General features: G+C 39.9%; 2 protein-coding genes across 5 annotated transcripts in view; both read right to left on the bottom strand.

Moving 5' to 3' along the window:
- Nucleotides 1–3,194: 3,194 nt before the first annotated feature.
- On the bottom strand, nt 3,195–8,113 carry LOC116332102 (acyl-coenzyme A thioesterase 1-like). 4 transcript variants are annotated; one of them, XM_039602252.1, is made up of 5 exons: nt 7,954–8,110; nt 7,774–7,831; nt 5,202–5,663; nt 4,107–4,291; nt 3,196–3,747 (listed from the first exon to the last, which is right to left on the bottom strand). In XM_039602252.1, exons 3-5 carry the CDS (start codon nt 5,656–5,658, stop codon nt 3,280–3,282), a joined length of 1,110 nt encoding a protein of 369 aa, XP_039458186.1. In that variant the 5' UTR covers nt 5,659–5,663; nt 7,774–7,831; nt 7,954–8,110; the 3' UTR covers nt 3,196–3,279. The 4 variants fall into 4 exon arrangements, with proteins under 4 accessions (XP_039458187.1, XP_039458186.1, XP_031610822.2 ...); XM_039602253.1 differs by lacking the exon at nt 7,774–7,831 and having other exon boundaries at nt 3,195–3,747; nt 5,202–5,678; nt 7,954–8,113; XM_031754962.2 differs by lacking the exon at nt 7,774–7,831.
- Nucleotides 8,114–9,457: 1,344 nt separating this feature from the next.
- Nucleotides 9,458–14,410, bottom strand: part of LOC116332088 (supervillin-like) — a 71,713-nt gene continuing 66,760 nt past the window's right edge. The window contains exons 43-44 of the mRNA XM_031754947.2: nt 13,904–14,059; nt 9,458–10,266 (exon numbers count right to left, since the gene is read on the bottom strand). Of these exons, the coding sequence (XP_031610807.2) occupies nt 10,180–10,266; nt 13,904–14,059 (243 nt within the window). The 3' untranslated portion in view covers nt 9,458–10,179. The remainder of the gene's footprint in view (nt 10,267–13,903; nt 14,060–14,410) is intronic.

Below are 14,410 nucleotides of genomic sequence, written 5' to 3'. Positions count from 1 at the left end.
ACCCACTTAGTCACCTTGTTTTCCCTGTATGGTGAATATCTGCCATTATATTTCCTATAGTTTAATCACAAATAAGTGACATCACTGTAGTAAAAGAGGAATTTCATCCATCCATTTTCCATTAATAACTTCCCCAAAGAAATTCAAATTTTGGCCATAAGTTTGTAGGCATCACACTAGCAGCAGAATATATCAGATTTTTTATAGGCATACACATCTTAAGGCTTGTCAATAGTTCAGATTGAGGCTTTGTCAGTGCCTCCAGTACAACTTCCAGGTTCCATGAAAATACAATGAAAGTGGCTAAGAAACCTCTGTGAGCCCATTGTACCTTTAATAGAATAAATACAGTTCTAAGTTCATTCACTTTGGCAACTGTTAAATCTGTCAGGGGCACATACAAAAGTTACATAGAAACATGTACGATTTGCAGAAACAGATAAAAAAAGAATCAGCTTTCCTGACCTACAGTGTAACAGTTAAATAGAAGGCCAAAAAAAGGTAAATATTCAGAATCTAAGCGATTTGTCCTCATTCTTCCCATCACACTTCCCATCATTTTCTTGCTTTCCTTGCTTCCATCATCATCTCTAACAACTTCTTGCTCACTATCTGCATCACAGACAGACCATATACAAGAATATTGGAATGATCTTAACCTGCTTACAGCCTCATACTGCTTTTTCACCTTTTGTGGCACATCAGAGGTCAAACCACATCAGGGTGGGAGGTGTGGCGATGTGGGGGTCCTAGGCTAAAACGAAACTGATGGGGAATCTCAGTCACTGACAGAGCTGTAATTTGGCAGTGTGACATGGAATCACAGGATGTCCTGGGCACAGCAACTTATGTCATGTTGACCTGGCTGCACTCACCATCTTTCTAATAGTGTGAAAAGTATTACGTACTGGTATCTCTCAACATCACGTACTAGCTCAGGCTCTTTTCAAAAATAATGAAAAAAAACAAACAAAAACAAAACAAAAACCTGAGTGTTTCTTCTTCACTCTATTTTTTTTAAAGTGTACCTTTGCCCTTAAAACTTCCTTCTGAGCTCCACTAGTGGTGTGCGATACTGCATATTTTGGTATCGATCCGATACCAAGTAAATACAGGCCAGTATCGCCGATACCAATACCGATACTTTTCAATAAATCAGGTGGATGCCTCATTGAATTGCTAAATCGCAATTAATTTTCCTGACCTTAAGTGTTTTTTGTGATTTTTCCTTTTGTATTATTAATTACTTAAAACCCAGGACATAATTAGGAGAAATAATTTATTTATAATTAAATAAAAAATGCTTTATTATTGTGGCGGGCCGTGGTCTGCGATGCTGCTGCAGATGAGGTGGACTCACCTTCACTGCATCTACAATCATGCCTCACCGGCTTAAAACCTGTGCGCTGCTTGTGCTGTTGTTGTTTTTGGTGTTGATGTGTACAGCTGGCAGCAGGAGGGCTGCAGCCATTGAATGTAGGCTACTGTTACAGCAACCAGGTGATCACTGTAAGGGTGGACAGCGCGGCTCGGGTGAGCCGGAGGCTGGCGCGCCAGCGGGACCTGCCAAGCTGGAGATGGAGGTCGAGGTGCGCGGGGGTCCTGCCTGAGGGCGGCATGCTGTCCGCTTCGGCACGCAGGCTGCATGGTCCTGCGTGCCGGCCATCTGCCCAGCTCACCTCTGCACAGATGGTACCTTCTCAAAGGAAGAAGTACTATAGCTTACTAGGGTATATTAGACTTAATAGTTACTATATTCAGTAATGGACTTCTATACATTTTACATCAGATTAAAACGTTGGGTGTAAGAGTCAGATAATTATTTATTAAAAGCTAGACAATTTCAATGAGAATAAGAAAGAAAAGTATGTCTTTGTGCCCTCCTTTTCCCTGTTAATGCCCTATCGGCCCCCCTGGCTAAACTTTGTTAGATCCGCCCCTGCGCAGTTACCAGCCGTCAGCTACGTAGAAAAGGATCCTGGTGTAGAAAGTAATACTCAACCAGACCGCCGAGAGGTCTCGCACGCCACAGCCGCATACTGCTCCGACGTACTAAGGTTATGAGCTGAGTTATGCCATGTCGCAAGTTTTGTGAAGTGCTTTTGTGATATTTAATGGATCGGATTACATTTTTTTAAATTTATCTCCGATATCCGATCCAGTAATTTAGGTCAGTATTAAATTTGAACAGGTTTCTACTTGTAACCCAGGTCCTACAAAGCTATGGTAAAAGCTAGCGTGAGATTGGGCCTAGGTTCGTAGTACTGCTATATACGACTACCAATCCCTTCTAATTAGATTAATAAAGACCACCACAACTGTATCTTACACAAAATTCATTCTTCACTGGGTATTTATTTGGGAAAGGAAAAAATAAAATAAACTGAAAACAGTTACTTTCTTATGAAATGAACCAAAATAAAACCCAATGTAACAATTACTGCATGGTATATAAATTAAGATTTTCAAAATAAAACACCAGGTCTCTTAAGTCCTAACTCTGGTTTCAGTCATAAAACCTTACACCTTTAGAGTGGAATGGCTTTCACCTTTGAAATACCTCTGGGTACAACTAAAACAGTTACTATCAACTTAAAACATATTTGTACTGGTGGGCCCCCCACATACACACACATTTACTTGTCCATATTAAACCTGAAGCATAGTATTTGTTGCAGACCTGTTTTTAAGTTCGGGTGTAGTGAGGTCTAAAACTGCTCAGTTTGAGTTTAAGCACGTGCACTTTAGTTCAGTTAGTACTCACGAGTCCAATGAGTTTGTTAGTAGGGGTAGTCAGAAACGGGCAGTTAGCAGTTGCAGCTAAACAGTTAGCTCTCAGCAGTGAAGAGAATCAGGACTGAGAAAACAGCAGGCTCCGTCTGGGCAGAAACTTCTCTCTCCCCCTCTCTGTTCACAGAGTCCATCGGCTTCTAAACACATCGAAACAGTTGAGCTACAATACCAGGCGCTATGTCATGACGACTTAGCGTTAGTATGCTTTAATTGAAAAGTTTTAGCACAACGCTAAAACAAACAGCATGGTATTATAGCAAATAAAGCTATTTAACGCTATGTCTGTGAAGGTTCTCAGTCATCCAGGTCATCGTAGTCAAAGGAGTTTGCAAAGAAAAGCGTCTGGACTTCTTTAAGTTGCTTGAAGACGTTTCACCTCTCATCCGAGAAGCTTCTTCAGTTCTAAGGTCAAATGGCCGAGAGTTTAAATCTGGGACTCTCGGGAGTCCCAGAGTTTAAATCTGGGACTCTCGGGAGTCCCAGAGTTTAAATCTGGGACATTTGCTGGAGCCACAGAGGTGGCTCCAGCAAATGTCCAGCTCCAGGATAAAAAACAGTCTCAAAGTTCTCCTTCCCATGACGCGTCAGTCTCTCCACCATCTCGTCCATGTAGGCCTTGCTGTCCCAGTTGAGGTCGTCCTCTGCAGCCACAAAGAGGAACTGGCTCTTGGCTCGTTCAATGGGGACGAGGCTTCCTTTGTTCTTCTCTTCCAGGGGATCTTCAATAGCATACTTGATAAGGTTTGCTCCAGACTTGGTGGTAATCACCTTGCTGAAGTCAAACATTAAGGGTGAGAGGATCTGCTGTTTCTTGTAGTAGAGGGGAGTGCCCACACTGGCACTGGTGCCATTGATCCAAACTAAGGCCTGGACACCAGGCACGAACGCAGCAAGAGAGAGCGCGATATCCGTTCCCTTTGATCTTGATATTACGCCGACTCCTTTACTGCCCGCCTGTGAAATAACGCACAGATTAAAGGTGATAAACACACAAAGAGCTCAGAAACTGGCAATTCCAAAGTATTAAAAGTTGTGACCTACTGGGCATTTAAACTGGAACGGTAAAGAAAAAATTAGTGTTCTGCCACATAACTCATAACTACACATAACTAGGACTCCCTAAAGCAGTATCTCACTTTTTGCCAAGCAATTCTTCAAACCTGACTGATTTTTAACCAGTTCACTGCATTTCACAGACTATGCATGCAATCATCCCCCCCAAAAAAATTTGCTTCACATTCGGTCTGAACACACAGTTACATGGGTTCTTGTAATGTTATGCTGCTGGCTTAAATGTCACCCACTGGACCCACCTTGGGGTGGTGGCATAAGAAATCCACAGCTTCTTTAAAGGGGTCCAGATGTATCTCTTTCATATTTTGTCTGTCATTGAACACAGCTGTACTGAGGACCAGAAACCCTTTGTTGGCCAGCAAACAGGCTCTTTTCTCAGACATGAAGGTGCCCAGATCCAGCACAGCAGGGAACGGACCTTCTCCTAGAACACAGACAACAAAAGATTAATGTAAGTAGTAGGTTATAATCATGCATAATGTGCAATTTTAACCTAAAGTCCTACAATAAAAGATCCATATTCAACACTTCATCTATATATTCCAGTTTAAATATGGCTAAAAATCTTTTTCACACATGTATCATGATTTTGGTGTAAGTTTCATCATATATAGTTTCATTACAGCCCAGTTACTTCTGTATTTTATGATCTCAGAGGTGTTCAAGACATTTTTTTTATATTTAAGGATACTTTTAAATAACTTCACAAAGTAGTACAATAAGTACTTCTACAAAGGACACAGCTGTGCAAATATGATTACAGCTAATTTCACAAGCCACCCTAAAATGCATCTGTCCTCCAGATGCATTTTAGGAACTGAGACATCTTTCAAGACATCTGTTATTAATCTCTGTCTCTCTACCACAGCACGTCTTCTATCCTGTCTTCCTTCTCTCACCCCAACCGGTCGCAGCAGATGGCCGCCCCTCCCTGAGCCTGGTTCTGCCAGAGGTTTCTTCCTGTTAAAAGGGAGTTTTTTCTTCCCACTGTCGCCAAAGTGCTTGCTCACAGGGAGTCATTTGATTGTTGGGTTTTTCTCTGTATGTATTACTATAGGGTCTGCCTTACAATATAAAGCATCTTGAGGCGACTGTTGTTGTGATTTGGCGCTATATAAATAAAATTTAATTGAAATTGAATTTCAACCTGGCCTACTCAGACTGATTTCCCCTCTCAAGCAGGACTCACGCATTAGATAAATGAGAAAATGAATCCAGAAAAGTGATGTATCCTTTGCTGAAAAAGTTTTTATTTATATACCTTCACCACCTTTAAAAAAAAAAACAGCTGTAATGATAGTGAATACTTCTAAGTGGAAAACCACATACAGTACCTGGGGGTGTAAACAAGACTCCTCGTATGTTCCCCTCTTTGATTGGGTCCCGACTGACCCCGTCTCCCATCAGAAACCTCTCGTTTGTCTCTTCTGCCAGCATCCTGCCGTCCCCCTCCTGTTCGTGCACAGAAAACTTCACCACGTGAGGGTTCAGAGCTTTGTTCTTGAAGAAGTACTTGTGTAAAGTGTCTGCCTTCAGTGACTGCAGCAGACCCATGGGCTGCACTCCAACGTAGCTCCCGTTGAGTGAGGGGTCTCTGTTCAGGTCGACCTCTCCGCCATCATCTGCCCTGTAAGTGGCTGAAGAGCCGAACACCACTTCTCTCTCGTCGGTCGATGTGGCTCTGATAGTGACCACCTGCCTTGACCGCAGCCCGGCCACTTTCAGCTGAACGGGCTCATCAAACAGACACCTGGTGCTCGGCAGCAGCCTCAGCCTGACTTGGGAGGACATCTTTTCTGAAAGATCAAAGACTGAACTCCATGAATGTCCAATATTTGTACAAATTGGTCATTGCAAGGAAAATAAAAAAGAAACATTCTTTGAATGCTTCCCACTCGACACCATCAGAATCAGATACTTTTTTTTAACTTTAGGATATTTAAGGATGGGATGCTACATACTATGTAGATTACTGGAGTTACAGACCAGAAAGTATACAGTGTTAGGACAAAATGTGGCACTTTTTAATGTCTCAGCATTTTTTAAACCTCATAACTTTTTAACTACATGAAATTTTAAAGTCTGAAATTTACAGTTATGCTTTGTTACAAACAGCAACCTAATTAATTTTACTTCAGCTGTCTACTGGGATATATCAAAATTTTCAGTAGTAAAACTTCATAAATTTAATGCCAATGATGCAGAGAAAAAGAAACAAGCTTTAATACACTGGGTATTTTTCCTGCTTTGAAAGTGTGGGGTGGGGCCCTCTGGTGGGCTGTAAAGGTACTGCGGGTGGGCCACAGTATTAACAGAAATTCGGTTTGGAATTACTCAGAAGTATGTGTATGTATGTGTAGTTACATATTCATACAAGTTAATTTACTTATATAAAAAGTGAATTCGAACTGGTAGTAAGAGGTGGTTAGTTTGTCATATTATTCATTACTCTGACCTTAATTTTCTGCTCATGTATTGAAATTTGTATCCCTGTGGCAGGCGGGGTCACACACTGGCCTTAACATTATGCATATGATTGGGTAACATTAGCAAATTATAGCCAACAGCCTGAGTTGTTTGTGTTTGTTTGTTTTTTGTTTTTCAAGAAAATATATACATTTCTTTTGTATTTTAATTAGAGGGAGGATTTCAGATTGGGTGGGCACCGCTAGGTTTTCTGTTTTTTAAATGGGCTGCAGCACTCTCGACTTTGGGAGCGGCAGTTCTAAAGCATCGTTTTCTCACCGATGGCAGTTTGTTCTTGGATCCTGATGATGTCAACGAGTGCGGATGTCCTTAATATGTTGTGATGAAAGATTCTGTTTTAATTTGATATGGCTGAATGGAAGGCTCCATAGCATCATGTCTTTATATAATCCTCTATTACAAGATATACTCGACTGTACAGATTGTTTTGTCTGATTGTATTCTGTGACCACGGCGGGTACATACCTTGTTTCTATAAATGATTCTGTGTTTGTTATTATTATTTTCTGTTAAAAGCCATGCAGACGGTTGTTGCGCTCCTCCTTGTTCTTTGACCTCTTTGCAAATGCAAATTAAAATCTCTTCTACATTCTGATACTCAATTTAAACTCAGCAGGTCGTCTTGACCATGGCTATATGTCTAAATGCACGGAGTTGCTGCCACTGGACGGCTAAATAGGTATTTGTATTAACAATCAGTTAAACAGGTGTACCTAATAAAGTGTCAAGCGACACAGATCTTTCAGTGTTGAACCTAAGCCCAGTGCTCCGACATGCTCTTGCATCATGTCCACACAACAACCAATCTTCTCTCAAATTCTGGGCAAGCGCACAATCACACAGGCGGCCACATCAAGTTTTTTTTTTTTTTTTTTTTTTTTTTTTTAGGCCAAAGGTCGTTTAAATATCTTTGCGCTTCTACCCTAGGTTTTGTGATAGTGTTTCTTCTTCGTTAGTGATTATTGTTAAACAGACAAGAAACAACCTGCCAGAAATTTATTTTTGATATTTTTAAAACACTATAATCTATCACAATTAAGATTGTATTGTGCAATTTAATACAGAAACAAACGAGAAACAAACAGAGGAAAGCGCAAATTTTCCATATGACGCCATCATATTCGATTGATTTTCTTCAGCGAGATGATGTTCAAAGTAATTTTACAGTCTATTGAAATTATGCTTGTAATAAAGTTCAAAATTCACCAAAGGAGAAAGACTACCAAAAAATTTAGGGTAGAAGCGCAACAAAATTTAAGCGCGGTGTGACGCAAACGCAGTAAAGCAAAAACAAACCTCAGCAGGAAAACAGTAAAGTCGAAGCTTGCTCCTTTTTTTAAAAACGCACTTTTAATTAGGTTGTTAAGCATGAAACTATACTGCAGAATCTGGGTGAATCTTCCAGAAAATAAACTATACTTTAAATAGTGCTGAACTTCTGCAGAGATCTCCACGCCTGGTCTGACGAAGGTATTCGCTGTGCGAAAGAAGAAGAAGCGTATTTTGTATACACTTTCAAAACATCTGAGCACAGAAGCATAACTGGGAGTGGCCTACATGTCTTCAGATTTCCTTCTCTGTCTTAAAAACAAAACTTACCGAGGCGGATGGATCCAATTACTGTTTTACTAAGTCCGGTTAATCTAAAGCCCGCTGTTCGCTCTCACAGACTCCGGACCCCTTCCCGATCAATGCGCGTCATGACAAAGTCTGCGCAGACTCTGTTCTGTTCAGCTCTCTGCTAGAAAATATTTTGGTAAATAAGCACCAATGTTACTGAGTAAATGCAGTAGTAAAACTGTTGAATCCAGCTAATGTCATGCTAAATGGTGTCCGGCAGAGGGCGCTGAAACAGTCTAACAGGCTGACACGGGCTAAGCAGGTGCGTTAGGGTAAACAAATGTCCAGCTGTGGGATAGTACAGATTTTTTACCCCCATGTCCGGATATTGAGATAGTACCCCACATTTTAATTGTCTTTAGTTTACACTATTCAGCACAACACACAAATCTCAAAGTAAGAAAAAACATCTATAAGTTCTCCCCACTGTAATTAAAAGTTGATACTCAAACAGAATAGCAAAAGAATTTTGAGATGATAGTTAATCCACAGAGACTTCGGACAATGGGGAACTAATTTTTTTCTTAAATCAGCAGAAGATTTTTCAGCTGTCCTGATAGGATCAGTTCGATTTTTCACAAAATAAACTTGCATTAAACTTAGAGTTTCTGAAAACTGGCCTTTCTATGCTTATCTCATTATTTGCAGTGCTTAATATCATCAAAAGATTCAGAGAGGCTGCCTCAAGCAGCACATGCGGTGATTTCCATGAGTGATTCTGTCATGGAAATCACTGCATGTGCTCAGGAGCACTTGCAGACCTTTCACCAACTGAAAAGACTTATTGCACCATCAAACAAAAAACACACAAAAACTACACTGTCCCAACAATATTCCTCTCCCAGAAGCACAGCAACGGGTCTCGTCTGTTCCCAAACATTTAACAGTAGTTTCCAAAAGAAGTGGGGATGCTACACTGGCCCACGTGTTCTGAGACATGTTGCTGCCAGGAAATTTAAACTGACATTTTTTCCCCCTCATAAGGGTACATTTTCTAAGTTCAAACATTTGATGTTTTTTGTGCTGTGCTGTGAAAAAAACATAGAATCATTGCATTCAGTTTCTATTTATATTCTACTCTGCATCACAGCGTCTTTGGAATTGGGACAACATTTTATGATAATTTTTTAAATTTTAATCTTAAAGTTAGATCAAAAGAAGAGAACATTTCTAACCTATTCTAAACCTTTAAGCACCTAATGGACTAGACAAAATCTTAAATACACTTTGAAAACTAAAGGAGCCCAGTAGTTCATTACAACCACAAAAGAACCAGCTCCTTGACGAAAAAAAAATTGTGAAAAAAAAGTGAAAAAGGAAAAACAGAGTTATGCAAAAAAATAATTGGACTAGTTGCTATAATTTCCCCCTTCACTCTTTCCTGATAGCATGACTGAATGTTTTTTTTTTTTTTGGAGATGTGATGCAATGAAATGAAAGTGTATGCAGCAAGGACACATATGACTCCACTTCTGAGTTGAGCATTATTGTGATTTATTTCACTATGTCTTATATCACAAAGAAAGTCTTTAAAAATGCAGACTAGAATTTCTGTATATAAACTGTACACAAAAAGCAAGGCACTATACAATCAGATTCTTCAAGCTGCTGTTTCTCTCCTAATGAAACTCTCCGGCGCCCAGTAAGCCAGGGTCACTTCAGCAGTTTTGAGCAATATGAGTTACCTACGAGGCCTGGCAGCATCCAGACAGTGTGGACAGAAGAAGTGACGACTTTCCTTACAACATCTGACACGACAGGACTCGTTTTTACATAGATACAAAGTCACAGGCGCACCTACACACAGTTTTACACAAATTAACGTTGCACACAAACATTATATACAGTCGCACACATACACAACCACAGCATGGCACTCTGACAACAAGCGTCCAAGTCTTTTTCTTTGACGAGTCCATAAGCGGTGATTTTAGTGCTATGACACACATAAAAGCAATGTATGCACCAAAGCCAGGTGTCTTTTTTTTTTAACCTGCTTGTTATACCGCTTGAATTTCATTTTGTTAAGTAACGACAAAGTTGAGAAGTAAAACATCACTATAAGCGAGGCGAGTGCATCTCCAGTCTCATTCTCCTCGTATCAGATCGAAAGCAGGTTCATCTCTCTGCGGCTTCTTCTCGCATCTCCCTCTCGTCTGTCCTCTCTTGTACCTCTTCACGTACCAACTCCTATTAAAAACATGATTAAAACAGTCCTTTGGCCTTCTTTAAGTTCACTTGCTTCCACCCTGGCAGACGTTCATATTCCTCTCTGTTCACCTCCAAAGCTTTCTGGGGTCAGAAAAAGAGACACACGTTTCAGAAGAGAGCACAGGCACTGTGATAGGATCATCACTGAATGCCAAGCACAGCCTCAGAGAGGAGAGAAGGCAATTTAACTCTAACTAATAATTGTTCAACATGTTCAATATTGTTGTTCGGTGACAAAATTCAGCCTTTGTTTTATACTAACACACCTCTGAATGTGTTAAGTTTTATTAGCAGGTGCATTTGATGAAACACTGACTGTCAAAGCACCAAAAAAATATAATTTGATAAAAGTCTAAGGCAGGAAACATTTAAATGTCTCTCTTATCATGTTTAGTTTCAGTCTTCTTGTGTAGGTATGCCTTTCTCCTACTTCCTGTTTTACTCTGAAGGTTAGTTTATTCACATGGCTTGTACTGATTTTGCTTCCTAATTCTTGTGCCTTTCTATCCTTTGTGCCTATCTGCCCAACCCTAATTAGATTTAGCTGTTTTAAGCATCCACGGCTTCATGTTTGCATAAAAGCTTCTTCAGATGTCCGATGTGCCCTACGTCGGTCTCTGTGGATGCAAATCCTTTCTCCTTCCTTGTTATTCAGCCTCACATCCCATTTCTTCTTTGCAAACCTCTTCCTTGGAATACTCTTCTCTGTTTCCTGTATCCTTGTTCTCTTTCCTGTGTCCAGATGATAGACCAAACACCTTTCTGGCTGGCTATCTATCTATCTTCACCTTTACAATGAAAATTCAGGAGATCAGCGTCTTTAGAAATGCTCAAATCACCTGATCAATCATGTTTGATTGAGTGAAGCTCCAGCGCCATATCTGCAGGATGTTGTCCTTTGCACTACTGTCACATGACTGTCTGACTGGATCAATTCATGGATAAACAGATGAGTAGGTGCTTAGTGATTATACATTTTTTGGTACTCTCACAGTGAGATCTTTCAGAGCGCACAATTTTCAGAAAAGTTCAGTTTAATATAAATATGAAAACAATATTTTTGAATATTTTCTTGTACAATCATATCTGCTAATTCATTGATTCTCTAACATGACGTGATATCTTGTGCCCTGTGGGGAAAAAAATCAACTCCATCCAGTGTTGGTGTTTTTTCATGCCTACATGTTGTGCTCCACAGACAGATAGTGAGTCAGACTGCAGTGCAGCTAACGGTGAATCACGAAAGAGCATTTATTTGCACTGAGAGGAAAGGTAGAAGTTGTGTGCGAACGTGCAAAGAGAAAAGCTGCAGGAGCAGAGAAGTGTGGAAGGAGTGCGGCGTGGTCGGAGAGATAAACTGCAGCTGCGCAGATAAAACCTGTCAATTATCACAAGAGCATAAACACATCATTTACAAGTCTAAACTCGTTCCCACCAAGGAAAACATCATGAGATAAGCAACCCCTTAACTCACTAGGATGTAACTAATTATTATTAATCATAACATTACATAAAATCCATAATTACCTGATGGCTTTTTTCTGTACAATATTAGTAAATAGTGACAAATAAGCCTGATGTGATTCTGAACACTGGGTGTTTACAGGTACAGAGAATATATATTTAAGGCTTTTAATACTTATTACTATTTTATATACAATTTGAGACCAAACATACAATGAAAATATACGTTTATCCAGGCTGAGTTTAAGAACACTAGCTAGATATGTTTATTAAAATTAAAATAACATGAAAATCTCATGTTTTTCCTAAAATGAAATCCCGTTCTCCTCCGTCTGAAGCAAACTAAATGCACAGTTTAGATTTCTTTCTGGCCACTAGCTTCAAAATCAATGAGTAACCATCCTTGTCAAGCTATTGACAGGTCATCGTCATCATCATCTTTAGGGTTTTCACTGCTGTAAAAATGACACCTCACTTGGTTTAAGAATTTTGTATTTTTAAGATGTGCAGGTATGAATTAAAGGTAACCTACAGTTTAGGTTTACCATTATGGGCACACCCTGAATGAACATGAAAAGTTTAGCCTATCTATAAATCACGTCCTACATAAGATCATTTAGGAAAAAGTAAATAATGTAATAATTTTTAAGTCCTGTATCTAGGATATTTAAGGAGTTGTAAACCATAAATTTTTATGTCATTTATAATAAGAAGGACTTAGAAAAGCTGCAGAGCACATTAGAGTCATAGCTTCAGCTCTGAGGTGTTAACTGAAGTGTATAAAAGTACACACTCGCAGCGTATATCAATCAAATCCTGAATTCTCTGACTGATTCAAGTGGTCAGTTGTAACTTTTCATCTTTTCTCCCAGCAGAGATGGAAGCTAATTTTGGATCATGTGTCATTTTGTATTTGTTGTCTCCTGTGTGAAGGAGTTGAAGTGCCAAGTCCTTTGTGATTGCAGCTTATATAAAGTACTGTCTAACAGCGTAATGGTGTTTCTGGATGATCTTTTCAGACATAATTGTGCAGCCAAGCACAACCTTTCCTCCTCGACCAGCACCACACTCAAGAGACAGGAGTGATTTTTTTTTTCTTTCAGCATAAAGAAGAAAAACAGTGCTGACGTGCTCGAGAGAAGGACGGGTCATCAGTGCGGATGAGTCACACAAGCATCTCTTCTTACCTGAATCCACCTACAAACTGGTCTGTAAAGTGAGAGTTAGATGGTGTTAGATGGATTTTAATGACTGAGGGTTAGTTACTGTGTACAGTTCTGGTTTTCCACCATTTATACTTGTTGATGTACCTGCTACATAACTGTTCAAATCACTGATGTGAATCACTGAGGTTATTTTTGCTTCACCTTGATGTGATAACTGTGCCAATAAAAAACAAAAAGAAAAAATATGCACCAGATAAATATGGGTGAGATCTATTTCAGAATTGTCTGTTTGTGCATCTCTGCAGCACTTCTAGTGTTGCTGCTGTTTTCTCTTTGCTTTCTGGAAGCTTTATTCTGTACGTATATCTGCACGTATGCTTCTGCACTGTCTCAAAATGTTAGAAGAGGACAAAGATGCAAAGAGACAAAACTGGAGACATTAGCAGGTGATTTTCCTGGTGTGTCTCCTTTCAACTGTCTCTCTGTGGCCTCACATTCAGGCTTTTTGCACTGAATGTCCTCTCTCAGAGGCCTCAGGACTTTTACACCTGAACTCTGCTCTGCCACTCTGACCCTGGGGACGATCCTCCTGTTTAGCCTCCAGGTTACAGCCCGAAACTCAAAACTTGTAAGTCAGGACAGATTGACATAGAAGTTGTCTGCTGTCTATGTAAGTCTAAAGACTGATGGTGAAAATGCAAATGCGCACTTGTAAACGGCCAGGGAACAGTTTTTGCTTTTTATAGGTACAGTCAGGCAACGTTTTCCTGTTTGCCACAGTGTTAAAATGTCATCAGCTACATTTTCCTTCTCATCAATAAAAGATAACCAAGTGAAAATTTCACTTCAGAAAAATGCCTCCCTGTGTCAAAAAGCTGCTACTATAGATATTACACTTCTACTTTAATTAGGTCACAGGTAAGTCATGTGACTAATTTGATTCCAACTGAGCTGTCATTGCAATCAGATTTAATAGTTATAAAAAAATCTGGTAAAAGGAAAGAAACATGCTGATTTTTTTTTTTGACTAAAACGCTGCCAACAAAAACTTCAAAGCAAAAGTAAAATAGTTGTTTCACTTTACTGACCTCAAAGTCCTGGTCAGACAGGTAGAGCTCCAGGCAGAGTGGGTCAACTCCCTCTGGCAGCGGCCGGGCCTGCAGCTGAGCCAGAGGGAAGGTGTTCTGACAGAGCCGGGCCAACACGTCCTCCACCAGGATGATCTGGTTACACACCTCCGCCTCCTGCAGCCACAACAGAGCATGCACAGACTCCTTTGTAGTAATTGTGAGAAACCGCTGTGTATCAGTGAGCAAGGAAAAATATAGCATAATCTAAATATTAATTAATTTTCCACTTTGGATGAGGGTACATAAAAAAGGAGGTGCAGGAAGAAAGGAAGTTTTATTCAATTTTTGAATTTTTTTTTAATTTGGGACGGAAAAAGATGTCTTAAAAGAAGGATGAGGGGAGTCAGAATAGCTTGTTTCGGACATGAAACTGACCTGAGGGGGTGCAAGGCTGAGTATAAACTAAATATGAATTACTTTGAACAGGAATATGGAAAGCTATTGCAGTGAAGTCCAAGAGAAAAA

Source organism: Oreochromis aureus, linkage group 18, assembly GCF_013358895.1.
Source record: "Oreochromis aureus strain Israel breed Guangdong linkage group 18, ZZ_aureus, whole genome shotgun sequence".
Taxonomy (NCBI): domain Eukaryota; kingdom Metazoa; phylum Chordata; class Actinopteri; order Cichliformes; family Cichlidae; genus Oreochromis; species Oreochromis aureus.
This window is presented reverse-complemented; position numbering and strand designations above follow the sequence as displayed.

Coding starts and splice junctions, on each gene's coding strand:
- LOC116332102 (XM_039602253.1), bottom strand. CDS start 5,658: ATGTCCTCCCAAGTCAGGCTGAGGCTGCTGCCGAGCACCAGGTGTCTG. Junction 4,292..5,201: donor AGTCTTGTTTACACCCCCAG/GTACTGTATGTG, acceptor TCTGTGTTCTAG/GAGAAGGTCCGTTCCCTGCT. Junction 3,748..4,106: donor TCTTATGCCACCACCCCAAG/GTGGGTCCAGTG, acceptor GTTATTTCACAG/GCGGGCAGTAAAGGAGTCGG.